This window comes from Camelina sativa, chromosome 13 (assembly GCF_000633955.1).
Source record: "Camelina sativa cultivar DH55 chromosome 13, Cs, whole genome shotgun sequence".
Classification (NCBI taxonomy): Eukaryota; Viridiplantae; Streptophyta; class Magnoliopsida; order Brassicales; family Brassicaceae; genus Camelina; species Camelina sativa.
In genome coordinates, this window is record NC_025697.1 from 19,827,245 (window position 1) to 19,842,407 (window position 15,163).

The following is a 15,163-nucleotide window of genomic DNA, read 5'->3' on the forward strand; positions in this document are numbered from 1 at the left end:
AAAAAAAAAAAAAAAAAAAAAAAAAAAAAAAAAAAAAATACGAAACAGAGAAGAAGAAGAAGCGAGAAAAGAGAGATGTCGAAGCCGAACAGAGAAGATTAGGGCTTTGGTTGGATTTTCAAATACCGAAATAAATTAGTATCTTAGTTTTCTTCGTCTTCTGTACTTGTGTTTCTCTCTTGTGCTTTTTGATAATTCAAAGGTTCGTTTTTTTTGTTTTTCCTACTGTTAACTGTACTGTTCTATGTTCTTCATATTGTCACTGTAATCTGTCTGCTGTTTAATGGGTTTCGTTGCTTTTCTCTGGAATTATTGTGGGAATGTATCGAAATGGTTAATTGTGTTTTCCTTCTTGCTTCAGATTTGGGGTTCTGGGTTCTGTTTGGTTATGTTGGGATATCAACAATAGAGGAAGAATTAGGTTTCTGACTTTAGATTAGATTATTTTGAAATGTTTTGATTCGGTGAAGAAGTGTACTTTATAGCATTTTGAATATAACTAGTATCTCTTTTGTTGTTGTTGAAGTTCCTAAGTTTACTTTCATGGATACTAATTTCTCATTGTAGTAGACTAATGAGTAATGAGTAATGATTACTAATTATACTAATCTCATTAGTAGACTAATTGATTTGGTAATATGCTTACTAACTACACTAGCTTCTTATTGGAGTGTAGACAAATGTAAAGTGTGAATTTTTCTTGTTGTGTTTATTGTTGCTCTGTGATTTGATTCAACTCGTGTTCTTATTTTTTGTTCTTTAAAATGGCTCTAATGTTACTTCTGTTGGTGGTGGTGATTGGTCGTTATGCTCTCTTTGATTAGAGTGGATTTTATTGCTTTTGGTTGATGTCTATTTCTTCACGTTTTGCTGCCAAGTTTTATTCTTTTTTTTTCATTTAGTTTTTTTTGTTCTTGTGTGTTGTTTATATAGGGTATAAATAGGCATGTCTTCTGATACGGCTAAGGAAAATGCATCTGTTGTCGATTCATCTTTGACTGATTGGAAACAAGATTTAGGAAACTCTGATGATCCAGGTAAATTGTGAAGCTGAGTCTTGTTATTCGCTTTTTCTTGTATTTTCTAATGGAAATCTGTGTTTTGTTTTGTCTGTTTTGTTGTAATCGTGTTTGAATATAATTTGTAAAGAGAATTCAAGTCACAGAAGGAAAGAAGACCATAACCTGTCCAAGGTGGATGTTGAACGGCGCAACTTTCCTGATCAACTTAAAAGCTCAAACCCGAATAAAGATAGTAAACCAGGGTACCAGACGAGATATTTCATTATCAAAAGTCTGAATTATGAAAATATTCAAGTTTCAGTCGAGAAAGGGATTTGGGCCACTCAAGTAATGAATGAGCCAATATTGGAAGGTGCTTTTCATGTAAGAAACTCTCCTTTTTAGTTTGCACCATTCTGTAATCTTATATTTAGTGTCAGGTATACTGACTTTATAGTCTTTATGTAGAAATCTGGTCGAGTGATTTTAATCTTCAGCGTGAACATGAGCGGATTCTTCCAAGGGTATGCAGAGATGTTGTCTCCTGTGGGATGGAGGCGAGATCATATATGGAGTCAGGGAGGTGGTAAAAACAATCCGTGGGGACGTAGTTTTAAAGTGAAATGGTTGCGGTTGAGTGAATTGCCTTTTCAGAAAACACTTCATCTCAAGAATCCTATGAATGACTACAAGCCTGTCAAGATTAGTCGAGATTGTCAGGTATACCTATAGTTTATGCATTGGTTGTCTCAAAACCATATAATGACTCGGGCTAAGGTTTATGGAAATGACTTGACTTATGTTCCTTAAATGTGTGCATGCTCTAGGAATTACCGGAAGATATCGGTGAAGCACTTTGTGAACTCCTTGATGCAAATAGCTGCGATGACGGGTTGCTCAATAGGTACCTCCTCGAAATCTAAGTGGGCTTTTTGGTTCTTAGATCTGCTTGTCCTTGATTCTATTCTCTCACAGCTCTTCAAGGGATGATTATTCAACAAAAAGGTCCCGCGCAGAACCTCCGTCTTCCTCTGGAGATGAAGAGTATAATAACAATCTTTGGGGCCATACAGCGATGCCTTACCCTCCTGCGGTCTACCCAAACCAGGATGACCTCAGCAGATTTCATCTTGCACAACAGAGAGGATATGGAGTACACTCGGAATATCTCCATACATCATCAGGTGCATCTAACTCTCACACGGAGCAAGAAAAATCTTTACGATTTAACTGGTGGGGTTTGCCTTTGGAAAGCCCTCTTGCGAGTTCCCTAACCGATGATGATTTTCTTAACATGGTAGTGGCATATCTGCTTGTAATTTATGCTGAGAATTTCATCCAATTACAGCTTCTTGTTTTCGAACTAGATATTTTTGTAAGTCGTGTTGTTTAGCTGAATCAAAGATAGTCATGACACACTACTGGAAACTTGGTGAAAACATTTGTAGTATATTTCAAACTCTGAGCTATTTTCAGTGAGCTATTCCTGATCTATATTTTATCAGGGTCTGGATCAAGTTTAGCCTTTTGCAATGATGTTACAGGGACTTCCTTCTGTTTGCTTCTGGAGCATCATGAGCTCAGGTTCTGTTGTTTTCTCATTTTTGACAAAGTCTTGTGATTGTGTTTTTTGTTGTTTTTGCAGTCTTATGAAGAATACCTTGAAACCCACAGCAGATGCATGAGACAACTTGATCATCCTGTCAGTATGTTTTATCCATCACTATTTAACAATCATTATTGCTATTTTTGGATTAAACTTCTGACTCGATCTGATAATACTTTTGAGTTTCCTTACTTTTTTACGACGTGTATATTCATTTTTTGTCATATTATCCTCGAGATGCTCATAACTTCATAATCATCATCGGTTGATTCTTACATGGTGAAACCATCTTTTTCTCCGCAGGTGATGCCACAATCACGGGCCACACAAGAGCCATCAAGTAAAACAGATGATGTGTAAGCTTGCAAAAAACCTTCTGATGAACCAAATAAAGCTTCAATTTTCCCTGCAGTTTCCTGATTGTTTCTGTCTTTGTCATTTTATCAGAAGCAATGGTTCATCAAAAGACAGGTCATCATCAAGAAAGAGAGGACGAGATTCATCCTAGAGTTCAACTTCAAACTCCAAACTCTACTACGAAAGACCACCATTAGTAGGATAGTATGGTGATGTGGTGATGTGGAGAAGTTGTTGTGATGTTGTAATTCATGTTCATTTGGTCTGGTTGTTTATAGAAACCAGAAGATTCTAACTAAAAGTTTTTTCATTTGATCGCCAAAACTTGTACAGTTTCAAACTTGGCAAAACGTAAATTTTGGAAACCTAAACGGCTAAACCCAAAATTGGGGTTTGTAAGTTCTTTTAGTTATAAAGATGAGTTTCCAGTCATACTTGGTACCGTGTTATAAAGTCATAACCGCAATAGAACTAAAATCTCCTTTTGCAACATTACAACATCTAGTCTCGATCTATGTATCTGGCTTGAGTCAATCAGAGATCTGTAGAAGATCCAGAGATGGATTTCAGTGTCTGGGCAGGAGACCCTCTCTCTGCGCCATTTCGTAGAGACCAATGCTTACAAGAACCTTAGCGTCAGCTGTTTTGCGCCAGAGCTCTCTGTATGGAATGAGTCGGACTTTGATGAACTCACCATGTTCACGGAGTCCTGTCTCTTTGCCTTGCAAGTGTCTGATAGTCTCTTGTTCCACTTTTCCTCTGTAAAGAAACACGCTCATCTCTTCATCACAGCCTCCCTGAGCCAGAGAGACACCAAACGAATAGAAGCAATCAATCAGTTTCCAACCATATTTTTTAAGACTACGAGATAATGAAACGTTTTTGAATGTCTGCAGCTTGTTACCAAGACTACTAATATGAGACAGGTATACTAGAAAACCAGAAGATGGTTAGAGCAAGGATTACTTACGGGAGAAGGGAAAATCCTGTGACCTGTAGATGGGTCAAGGAAAGCAGTGAGATCAACCATGTCTTCTTTTTTCAGTTTTATACCAATCTCCTCTTCGACCTGATATATCCACGAAACAAATGCCATGAAACTTGCGTAAAACACGAGTCCAGATAATTTGTCAGACTCCTTTTTGAGTTATACTTCGAACTCTCTACAATTTCAGGTTCCTTTGGTAAAACAACTAAAGATCCAAAGCATATAACAGGCTATTTCATCTGCAGTCACAGTATTTCTTTGGCAAAGTTGTCAAATGTTCAATAAAGATAGAGAGGTACCTCACGAACAGCAGTTCCAACAAAGTCACCTTTATCATCATCCAACATTCCAGCAGGTAATTCCAGAACTATCTTCCCAGTTGGAACCCGAACCTTCAGTATACCAAGTACAATGTGATATTTTGTTTCGGGAAAATATTAAACTACATGAAGATAAATCGATACCTGTTCTGTAAGAACCGCATAAGATTCACCATCCGACTCCAAGAGAATGAGCACGGCTACAGCTGGTCCTCGTGCAAATACAATACCTGGAACCTAATGGCGTTTTAGCTTTAACAAACTAGCATATATATTTAATGACTACATTGGTTGAAACAGAACACAAGAAGATGATGATAAGATACCTTCTGACTAGTTTCATTATCGAAAATATCCGCTTTGAATTTGAGAAAGCCAATTCTTTTACCAAACATATCAACTCCCTGAATTCATCATATCATTGAAGACCATTTGATCACTACACTAGCAAAATCTCAATGTGTGTGTTTTAAGATCAATTTACCTGAATAAGAACTTGCTTTAACGTCATTGTCCCATCAGCTAAGATTCCAGACTCTGATTCCAAGTTTCTTAGCCAATTCCTAAAGAGAGATGAATCTATTGCATCCCTACACACAAACACAAAGATTGAAATCGATTTAACCATATTTTCTGAAATCTAGGGAATTTGAAAAACTCACCTGAAATCAGAGGATGAGATCCCCGGAGCCGCGGAGACAAGGACAGGTTCGTTGGGTTGGCTCGTGAGCGTGATGGATTGAGCGAGAGAGGAAGAAGAACAAGAAGACGACATTTTGCAGCGAAGAATCAGGTTTGCATGGTGATGAAGAAGACGAGGCAGAGAGCGTGAAGGACATGCGAGTAAACGCGAAGGAAGAAGAGTAAACCCAGCCATTGACGAGGCTAAGCAAATTCTTCTGACTCACACAGTCACACTCCTTGGGGAAGATGGAAAATTCAACACGTGAAAGTTTAGTGGGCTTTTTATTTTGTCAAGCCTAAATGGGCTTTGAATTAGGTGATATATTGTTATAAATAAAAGCTTTCTAGAAGATAAGTAATCAAAACGGTTTCGTGGTGTAGTTGGTTATCACGTCAGTCTAACACACTGAAGGTCTCCGGTTCGAACCCGGGCGAAGCCATTAACGTTTTAATTTTTTATGCCTTTTATCATCACATAAACCACAGAGCCTTATTAACAAAAATGAGTTATTAACCACATTTTTGTCTAGTCTGAGATCAATATACCCGTGGAGCAGACACAAGAATGGTCTAGTCTTGTTAAACTTGAGGACTCACAAGTTTAGTCTTTACAAGGTTGAGTCATCATCGGGAGATAAGAAGGAGAAGAAGTCTATGGATGGTTGCATCATGAGACATAGGCGGTTGCAAGAGTATATGGCTTCATTCATTCATCACATGATAAAACCGCAAAAGTGATGTTGAACCTCTCTTTGTATTTCATTCATATCATGAAATGAGTATCCACAGTATACATATCCTTCGCCAAAATTAACCGACCACAACAATGTCATACCACACCCCCTTGAAAGACAGATTTTAGTTCTTCATAATGTTAGCCTTCTTTTTTAATAGTTGTCACCTAAGAGTACCAAGTCTTAATGTACAAAAAAGAATGGAGATGATTCATATAACTAAGAAGGATTCTTTTCTACGATCAGCTACGCTCCTGCGAAATCAAAATCAAGTAACAAAAATTATCCACAAAAGCTATATATAAGAAGCACTAATAGAAGAAGGAAAAAAAGTAAAGTAGTGTCCTTTTGTTTATTACCTGTTAATTTAGTTGCACCGCTGCTTCAAGCTTACCACTCCGAGAAGTCCATTGCCGGCTAGTTTCAGGAACTACACAGTGTTGTACCATCGGTTTCCTAGTAAATTTGCTTGTTTTCTGCAATGGAGTTAGTAGAAACAAGCTTCAGTCAATAGCTTATTACTTCATTCCCTGCTTGAAAAGAGTTCAGTTTGTTTTCCTTTGAGCCCTTATGTAAACCTTGATATGATTCTAAAGCTGGGACATAAAGTTAAATGAAATCATGAGTTGTATCTTTACTTGTTCAGGCTGAGCAAATCTTGAGTGAGATCCATTGTTTTGCTGGAGTTCGGATGATAAGGAGAGCTGTACATTAAAACGAAGTAAGAAAACAAAGGTTTCATCAGATAACTAGAGTACGATAAGAACAATCTCAAGTTAACTCATTGAGGAAAATAGAACGTTCGGGAACCGTGAATCGAACCTTACTGAAAAGGTCTGTTGGCAAATTTGGTTGAGCCCTCCTTTCTGAGTGAAACCTAAACCCCTGAGTTCGAGTGTAAGAACAGTTTGAGACTATTGTAGGAGATATAGACACCAAGTGTAGAGAATAATCCATAGACAGACATACCACGGGAGTTGTAGTTTCTCGCTTGCTTTTTGTGAAAATGCCAATGTCTTGTCCACTTGAAAGTATCTGTTCAGTGGAAAATGAGCTCTCTATGAGTGTGTACCTATTAGTATGTAGCAATAAAATGCAACACGAGATAGAAAACGTTATACCTTATTATTAAGAGGCGGAGCTTTGAATAGGTGTTTTCTATCATCATCCTTAGGTGTATCCATAGCTCTTGGTCTGTTAAAATTCAACTCGCAGAATAATCACATTTCTACTATATAAAAGTTGGTGTAAGTAAGCAAGAGACCCTCATAATTTTTTTAATATCATACCTTCTTGGTTCTCTGTTAACACCGTCAAGATATGCTGTTGTATTAGGCTTATCTGACTCCTGTCAAAATGAAAAATTCTCTCCTTTAGCATCAGCACTTTGAGACTCATTGAGTGGTCCACATGAAAGATGAGTATCAGTTATACACACATTGATATAAAGTAATCTTGTAATATGATTTCAAGTAAGTTCAGTTGGTGTATAACCTTACGATTATTATTTCCCTGATATGAATGTTGCAGAGCTCTTTCTGAGGTCTTCAAGCGAAATTCCTGATAAAACCACAAGAAACATAATCTAAAGTATTAATTCTTAACCCTGTAAAACGTAGAGTAAGACCAGTCCAACTTAGTTTTAAAGGCTTACTTGAAATTCTGGTAGTTTAGGAGTGCTCTTTTTTCGAATGGGTAATGATGGAGCCTCAAAGATCTACAGGCAACACAACACATGTTTGAGCTGGGAATACAATAACGAAATGAGTTCCATGTTAGGTAATTAGCAGTTACTAACTTTTCGGTTCAAGGGGCGTGCTTTGAACCTATACACTGATGTTGAGTCCTGCTCCAACTTAGCATCAATCCTGTGCCTGCAATAATCCATTGGTGCGAATGCATGTAAGATCTGATTTTACCATAACTATTGACTGTTATTCAACGTCTAGGTCCTAACCTTATCCTATTTGCTCTATGTGATGTTGCAAAATCAGGCTCCTGTGGGACAGTAATCTTCATCCTCGCATGTAGCGAGTTTTTATCAAGATCCTGAAAACCATATAACAACCAATTGAATGATTAACACTGAAATGCTCTTTTCCAACAGAAAAGTTAAATTTTCCATATGTTCAGGAGTACACAAGAAACAGATAGCAACCTTCTTGTGTGCCTTATGGACCAAATTCGTTTCCTGCGTCACTTCAGCAACCTGAAACAGAAGAGAACTTATTTGAAGTAAGGTCAAACGCTTAAATCATATTTTCTTGAAGGAACTAGATACAAGGAAACTCATGGCTACAAGAAAATCGACCTTACGAAGTAGACCTCCCTCGAGCTTCTGTCTTTTAGCAGATTGCATTTCAGATCCAGTTGAAGGGAACAAACCTTTCTCCTTACTTTCATCCACTTGCCTTTGGATTCTAGGAGATCCAACAAAACAACCAACTACTAAGTTCACTGATTTAAAAGTTGACAGAAGATAATATACCAAGAATTATATGTTGTCATAGTCACCTGGTATTATCTAGCTTTGCCAATAGGCTAGCAGTAGGTTTCATCAATGTTGAACTTCTTGGTATAGGCCTGATGCTTGACTTTGGTCGGTATTTCAGTTTATCAGAAGGAGTCCGATTGCTAAATGTAGGTCCTGGTATAAGTAGAGGAAGTGGGAACTTTAGACATGAGGCAAAAGCAAACAACCAAAACAACCAGGAAATATATATCTAAGTACAATACCAAAAACAGGTCAGAGGTTAGACAATAATTCATAAGCATAAAATAAATTAGTTGAAACACATGTGTATTGTAATCTACAGTCATGTTAGTAAAAGTGATTACCTTTATGTAAGGACTCATTTGTATCTTTGTTCAAAGTGCCACCTTGGATGAATGTAAACACCCCAGACCTCGTTCCATTTCCTGACAAAAAAAAAAAAAAACAAGATCCCTAAATTGTAAAGTTTTCAATTTTATAGTTAAAGAAAATCTAAACCTAAACAGTCCTAAAACCAGTAAACTAGTTTAGAGATGCACGAACACAATCCAAAACATCCAACAGCATTCACCTGTTTCATTCACATCTGCCGTAACTTCCCCGACTTCTTCTGATTTTGACAAAGGCTCAGTCTTGTCTTCAGACAAAACCTCCTCTCTCATAAACAATTTAACTGCAAAGGCTGAAAAAATAAAAAAACATAAACACACTTCAATCCTCATGACGACATTGGTCCTCTGCTTTTGTAATAATAATAAATAAATAAATAATCGAAATCCAATAAACGAATTTTAAAAAAAAACCTAAGCACAAAATCACGATAACATCGAAGAAGATTATATTTCAAATTTTTTTCATTACCGCATTGCGTAAGATGACGTAATTAAAAATCCAAAGGCGAAAACACAATCACAAAGACGAGTAAGGAGGCGATACTTACGAGAGGGTGGATAAGACTGAGCGGTCTGAAACCAAAGTTCAGCAGCACGAGACTCCAAAGCCAACTCCTCCCGAGTAAAATCAAACCAACGAGCAGCATCAAACTCATACTCCAAATCGATTTCAGTCACTTCGAACACCATCATATCTGTATCCATATCCTCATCGGACTCCGTTTCCGTCTCTGTCTCTGTCTCTGTCTCCATCTCCATATCTCTCTTTAAAACCTCCACTGTGAGACAATAAACGCAATAACAGTAGTTAAAAAGAAAAACGAACCACAGGTTCACTCACCCCAAGAAATCCAGACAGAACCCTAATTTATGTGTGGTTTTATTATCATCATTGGTTTTTTTTTATGAGTAGAACACAGAAGGAAGGAGAAGAAGAAGAAAGAAGAAATAAGTAAGAAATTGCAGAGTTAAGGAAATAAACGTCACTATTTTTTTCTTTTAATTAAAAAAAAAAAAGCGACAAAACGGCAAATTGTTTATTTTATGTTTTCCTTCTACAGAACAACAAAACGACGCCGGTGTATGAGCGTGCAGTTTTTCATGACGTGGATTTATTATCTAGAAAACAAAATGTGTTTTGAATTTGATTAGAGTGATGATAGCTGTGAGAGGGATAGTTGAAAAGACTAGAGTGCCCCTGTTGAGTCAGAGAATGTAGGGGTTTTTATGTAGTTTGGTTAGGAAGTGACGTAAGGGGTTTTAGTTTTTTTTTTTGGGCGTTCGATGCAGTCTGAAATTTTCGGCGGGGAATCGATAAATGTGGGTTTATTTTCGATTCTGCCACCACTCCAACAGTTTGCATTCGTTCGTTTGTCACGTTTTGACCTGGCTTTATCTATCACGTTTTGACTGTTTGATTTAAACCTTTATCTTTGATCTTTGTAACTTTAGAATCTTGTTGGATAAAGAAAAACCTTGTTATTTGACATATTTGATTTTTTTTTGGGTTCACAATTATTTCATATAGGCATATATGCAGGCCTGGTGATATGTTTTGTTGATAAAGTTGTATTTGTCTATTAGTGTTTTAACTTTTAACCAAATGAGTCGTGTTTAAACAATAAAAAGATCACCAACTTTCTGAAACTTTTGTCAAATTAGTTAACCGAAAATTATCAATTTTATTGGTGTTTTGTTCAATTTTTATATGTATATGAAAATAGAAAACACCTATACAAAAAATAATTTAACTAATTTATTATTCTTTATGTATTACTTTTAAATGATGTTTTAGGAATTTTTTTTTTGTATAAACATAAGTAATGTTTCTATTGTGATGTAATTGATTATTTTTTTTACTATTTATAGTGTGCAATATAATTTTTATTGGTTGAATTAGTTGTAGTTGATGATGTTTTTATGTCAAAAAAGTAATTAAATGAAATTTTGTGAATTCTTAAAGATATATATATATATATATTATAAAAAAAATGCAGAGGGTAATCCCACTAATCTCCAAATTAGGTCCAACTAGATATCCTAAATTAAAGCTTACAATTTTCTTGTTGACTATAATTAAAAAAGAAGAAAAAAAAAGCCTAAAATTTGCTTAAAGCATTGATATTTACAATATTTTTGAATCTGTAACTGAATTTGAAAGTCTTTTTCCTATATAATGAACATGTGTTTCACCAGATGAGAAATTGCCATTAATTACCATTAATGATGAGCAATGGATTTTTTATTCGCATGAAAGATACAATGTTGTTGACAGTCGTACCAAGTCAGAAAGCGTACTTATTTTGATTCAAAAATGAAAACTAGATTGTTTTGCATATAATTGGGCAACTATTTTTGTCTAACAGTTTTAAAAAGAAATCTATATATATACACCAAAGACCCACGAATTTTTTTGAAGAGAATAGGACAAATAATTAATTTTTGTGGACAAAATGTAAACGCTTAACTTTACATATAAACTTTTTAGACAAAACTGTGTCAAAAGGAGTTCGGGTTTTGTTCCAAAAGCACTTTTTGAAGGGAATTAAGACAACATTTATTTGGGGATAAGAGTGGTTGGTTGAACATATTTGTTTCTCTGTTTATTGTGTTGGGAGAGCTCAAATGCACCAATATGAACAATTTTAAATTGTAACCGATATAAAACCTGTATAAATTATGGGAAAATTGGATATAAAGGCTACGTACAGTATACGTTTGGTTACTATATATATATACTAGAAAGTTATATAGGTTACAAAATCAAATATTTTGTATATAAAATAAAATTTTCATTAAATTATATATAAAATGTACATGATATTATTTATATATGCTTTGAAAAGAATTTAAATATATACATTTATAAGTTTATAATTATGAAGTGTACATGTTAAAAGGACAATTTTCACAAATTGCATAAAAATAAGTTTTCGTTTTAAATTTAGCACATCATTTTAAAAAATTCTAAAAGTACTAAAACTGCATCATATTTTTAATCATATACTCTAAATAATAAATCATATCTCTTCAAAATTATACTCTAAATGTAAAATAGAAATTTAAACCAAAACAAATATAGATAACCATTGGATGTGGTGTAAGCTTTTTTTGGCATAATGACGGATGTACCAAGGATTATAGAAAAATAGATATGAGGTATGATTGGTAACTCAAACAATACCAGTGCGATATAAAAGTAATCTTGTTTTTGTACAAGTTAATCTACGTGTTAATTTATACCACTTTTAACGATTGACATATATCTATGATAAAAGTATTGAGATTACAGTATGTACATATATATATATATATTAAATATTTTCAATAGGTCTCTGTAATGTTTTTCCGTATAATGCGAAATGATGTTGTAAAATTTGGGAAGTGATTTCAAAGAGGCATAAAGAAGTGCGTGATTTTTTTACCATGTATATATGGATTTTTTTACCATGTATATATGCATTACACGGTAAAATTAGGCAAAGTAAAATATTTTTGTAATGGGATAAAAAACTTTTAAAAACGAAAAAGAAAGCAAATTTACGAAATGTAAACTTAGAAATATATTGTAGTTGAAGATCAGAGGATTTAAGAGAGAAATCTAAGAGACTTACAACTATAATATTATGACTGAATGTTCAAAGCCAAAGAGATTGTGCTTTAGCATTGGGCTCATCTTTATCAAGACTTCCAACTTTAGTTTGAAAAAAAAAAATACATTACAAAACAATGCAAAAACTTTAAATCATGACTATCATAAAACATAATCTTTTGAAAGAGGCTAATAAATATTGACAAGACTCTTATACAGAAAAAATAAAGTACGTGACTTCTTCAAATAGTCATCGATATATTAATCTGTTAATCATCATACTACAAGACATCATTATTTTTTTTTAAACTTCATAAGAAAAAGATAAAATAAAGTACCATGAAAAATGATGGGAAAAGAAAAACATATAGTGCATGATCATTTTCTTCGTTATTAGTCATGTGAGCATTAGATCTTATATAATACACTAAACATTTTATGAAGTTTGTAAGAAATTACATTGACACATTATTCTGAGTAACTACATTCATGACAATAAATACAGTTATAAAGCATAATAATTGTAATTAATTATGTCATACATTATTGCAACATGAATAGTTTGAACAAAAGAAAACGTCCACATATAATGTCTTAAAGGTTATTGATTGAGCGAAGTAAATGTAACCTAAAGAAACTAAACAAATAAAATGTCTCAAATTAAAAAAATGTGTGCAGACAATTTAGTTTTAGATTAGCAATAATGTTTCTTTTATTTCATTAAAATTGAAAAAATGACACATGTTAATAAAATAGAGTGGTGCCAAATGACAATTTCTCAGAACTCTACTTTATTATAGTTTAATATATAGTATATATTAACATGTGAAACCGATAAAAATAGTTAATTAATAAAGTTACGGTTGTGAAAAGAAATGTACACGTCAAACGCAAAGAAAAAAAGGGTTTCCGAGAACGTGACGGCGATTGAAGAATGGCGACGGTGACTGGCAACGAGATCTAGCCTGGTGATGTTTGTAGTTAAGGATGGAGGACGGGGAGAGGATCTCTCGTGTTTTTCTGTGGGTATCTGGCTTTGGAGATGGATCGGAAATCCATCTCCAGGTGTGTGTGGATCTGTTGTCACAAGGTTTGTGACAGTGGTTTCTCTGGATTGGGATCTGTTCGGTAAACGAATTAACTTCCCTGCTGAGGATATCAGGGAGAGAATCTGTTTGGTCGATGTCTATGGGATTTGTTATCGATTTCCTTTAAGGCTCAGGGTTTATGGGATCCTTCGATATTTGTCTTCAGTGATTGTCTTTGGGTGTATATGGATTCAATTTATGATTGTGGATATCCCGGGTGGTCTGATATCTTTGGTTCGTGATGGGATTGGCTCTTCTTTCTGGTTTGTGATCGAGGGTTTCAAGGAGATATTATACTGGTATGTGATTTATGGAAACTTTGGTTGTTTTTCTTTAGGATTTCTCGATTCGGAGATCTTTACATATCCTATCGTAGTGTTGGGATTGAATATTGACATGATTTGCATATCCTCTGTCTTCATTTTCGGATATTGGGTGGTCATGAGCTTATTTATATGGGCATTTGTGTTACGATGGTGTATATTATTCTCATTTCTTTGCAGTCGGATTGTCCTTGTGCTTTCTGGTCTGACTGGTTGTTTTCTTCTCTCTTTCAGATCTCGTCTTTTGCTGTGGTTTTTCTGTTCTTTGTCTACTATGGCTCAATTGGCACTCAACAAGGGCAAGGCCTCGTTGCTACGCACTAAAACAGTTAAGGTCTCCAACACTGTTCTGGCTCAAAGGATACAACAGTTCTCTCTGAATCTGATTGGGAGGCTGATGAATCCTTCTATCCAAAGGATGGAGTCCTTAGTGGCTAATCTCCCTAAGATATGGAAGTTGGAGGATAAGGTGGTGGGAGCAGACTTGGGACAAAGCATTTTTTCAGTTCAACTTTGATGAAGAGGCAGATCTTCAAGCGGTGTTGCAGAATGGTCCTTATCACTTTACATATAGTTGGATGGTGTCCTTGGTTAAGTGGGAGCCAATTATCTCTTCCACTTATCCCTCGGCTATCAATTTACGGGTGAAGGTTTCTGGGATTCCTATGCATCTTTGGGAGGTGGCTACTTTACAAGCTATTGGCAAGAAGATTGGTATTCTCCGTGAGATTGATGAGGAGTCTGGGAGCATTTGCGTAACGGTTAACGGTTTCAATCCTCTTTCATTTCAGTTGGTTGTGCCTTTTAATACTGGAGATGAGATTGTCGTTTCTCTGGATTATGAGAAGCTTTCAAGATATTGTGATCACTGTTCTCGCCTAACACATGAGGGGAGGGTTTGTCCAGAGTTACAAAAGGGTGTGGGTAACCATGTTGGGGATACTCATCATGATAAGAGGGTAGGTCAGCGTCAGCAACTTATGGCTAAACAAGTGACGTCTCATAGTGATGGTGGCTGGGAGAAGCCGAGGAAGTTTGCGAAAAGAGCCCTTGACTTTCATAAGCAGGAGGCGGGTTTTGGGGCTGGTGATTTTGGTGGCAACAGTTCTCGTCAGCAGGAGACACATCAGGCTCCGGTGTGGGGTCAAAGGAGGCAGTCTAGTGTGGAAACTAGTGATTTCGGGGGTAAGAGTGGGTTTCAGTCTGCTGGTGGGGAGTTCCTTGGTCATGGTGTTGCCTTCCATCTTAATAGAAAGGGTGGTGGTCCGGTGTGGCCCAAGCCGCTGTATAGGGCTAAGAGCACTAGTAGTGAGAGAAGGGACCAGGATATTGACTCTGTGGTTACAGAGGCTGCAACGTTGAATGGTTCTACAATGGATATGGATATGGGGGGTTCTAACAGGCAGGGGATGGTAAAGCGTTGGTGGTTTCAGATTTTGATGAAGAAACAGATGATCTGCTGGAGGAGGAGGAATATCCGGATGGTGATCCCATGGTGAAGGTGTATTCTGGGACGGGTAAGGGGAAAGATGTTCTAGTGAACCAAGGTTGTGCAGATGTTTCTATACAAGGTACTTCTCCTCC

General features: G+C 35.9%; 3 protein-coding genes and 1 non-coding gene across 6 annotated transcripts; 2 read left to right on the top strand and 2 right to left on the bottom strand.

Moving 5' to 3' along the window:
- On the top strand, positions 24 to 3,396 carry LOC104737205 (30-kDa cleavage and polyadenylation specificity factor 30-like). Of its 3 annotated transcripts, none has more exons than XM_010457313.2 (9): positions 24 to 202; positions 934 to 1,037; positions 1,150 to 1,385; positions 1,470 to 1,721; positions 1,829 to 1,905; positions 1,977 to 2,298; positions 2,647 to 2,707; positions 2,911 to 2,963; positions 3,055 to 3,396. In XM_010457313.2, the coding sequence occupies exons 2-8, from the start codon at positions 947 to 949 to the stop codon at positions 2,949 to 2,951; spliced, it is 1,080 nt and encodes a 359-aa protein (XP_010455615.1). In that variant the 5' UTR covers positions 24 to 202; positions 934 to 946; the 3' UTR covers positions 2,952 to 2,963; positions 3,055 to 3,396. The 3 variants fall into 3 exon arrangements, with proteins under 3 accessions (XP_010455615.1, XP_010455614.1, XP_010455616.1); XM_010457312.2 differs by having other exon boundaries at positions 2,647 to 2,703; XM_010457314.2 differs by lacking the exons at positions 2,911 to 2,963; positions 3,055 to 3,396 and having other exon boundaries at positions 2,507 to 2,677.
- On the bottom strand, positions 3,334 to 5,180 carry LOC104737206 (nudix hydrolase 14, chloroplastic). Its single transcript, XM_010457317.2, has 7 exons — positions 4,935 to 5,180; positions 4,757 to 4,862; positions 4,599 to 4,676; positions 4,417 to 4,509; positions 4,252 to 4,344; positions 3,935 to 4,033; positions 3,334 to 3,761 (listed from the first exon to the last, which is right to left on the bottom strand). The coding sequence occupies exons 1-7, from the start codon at positions 5,147 to 5,149 to the stop codon at positions 3,531 to 3,533; spliced, it is 915 nt and encodes a 304-aa protein (XP_010455619.1). The 5' UTR covers positions 5,150 to 5,180; the 3' UTR covers positions 3,334 to 3,530.
- TRNAV-AAC lies at positions 5,323 to 5,396 on the top strand. Its single transcript has one exon. It is a non-coding gene; the product is annotated as a tRNA-Val (tRNA).
- Positions 5,692 to 9,527, bottom strand: LOC104737207 (protein TPX2-like). The gene is made up of 17 exons (XM_010457318.2): positions 9,125 to 9,527; positions 8,756 to 8,866; positions 8,529 to 8,609; positions 8,205 to 8,337; positions 8,002 to 8,110; positions 7,849 to 7,899; positions 7,648 to 7,739; positions 7,489 to 7,564; positions 7,345 to 7,407; positions 7,185 to 7,250; positions 6,980 to 7,038; positions 6,812 to 6,884; positions 6,660 to 6,725; positions 6,513 to 6,575; positions 6,329 to 6,394; positions 6,050 to 6,166; positions 5,692 to 5,944 (listed from the first exon to the last, which is right to left on the bottom strand). Exons 1-16 carry the CDS (start codon positions 9,333 to 9,335, stop codon positions 6,053 to 6,055), a joined length of 1,434 nt encoding a protein of 477 aa, XP_010455620.1. The 5' UTR covers positions 9,336 to 9,527; the 3' UTR covers positions 5,692 to 5,944; positions 6,050 to 6,052.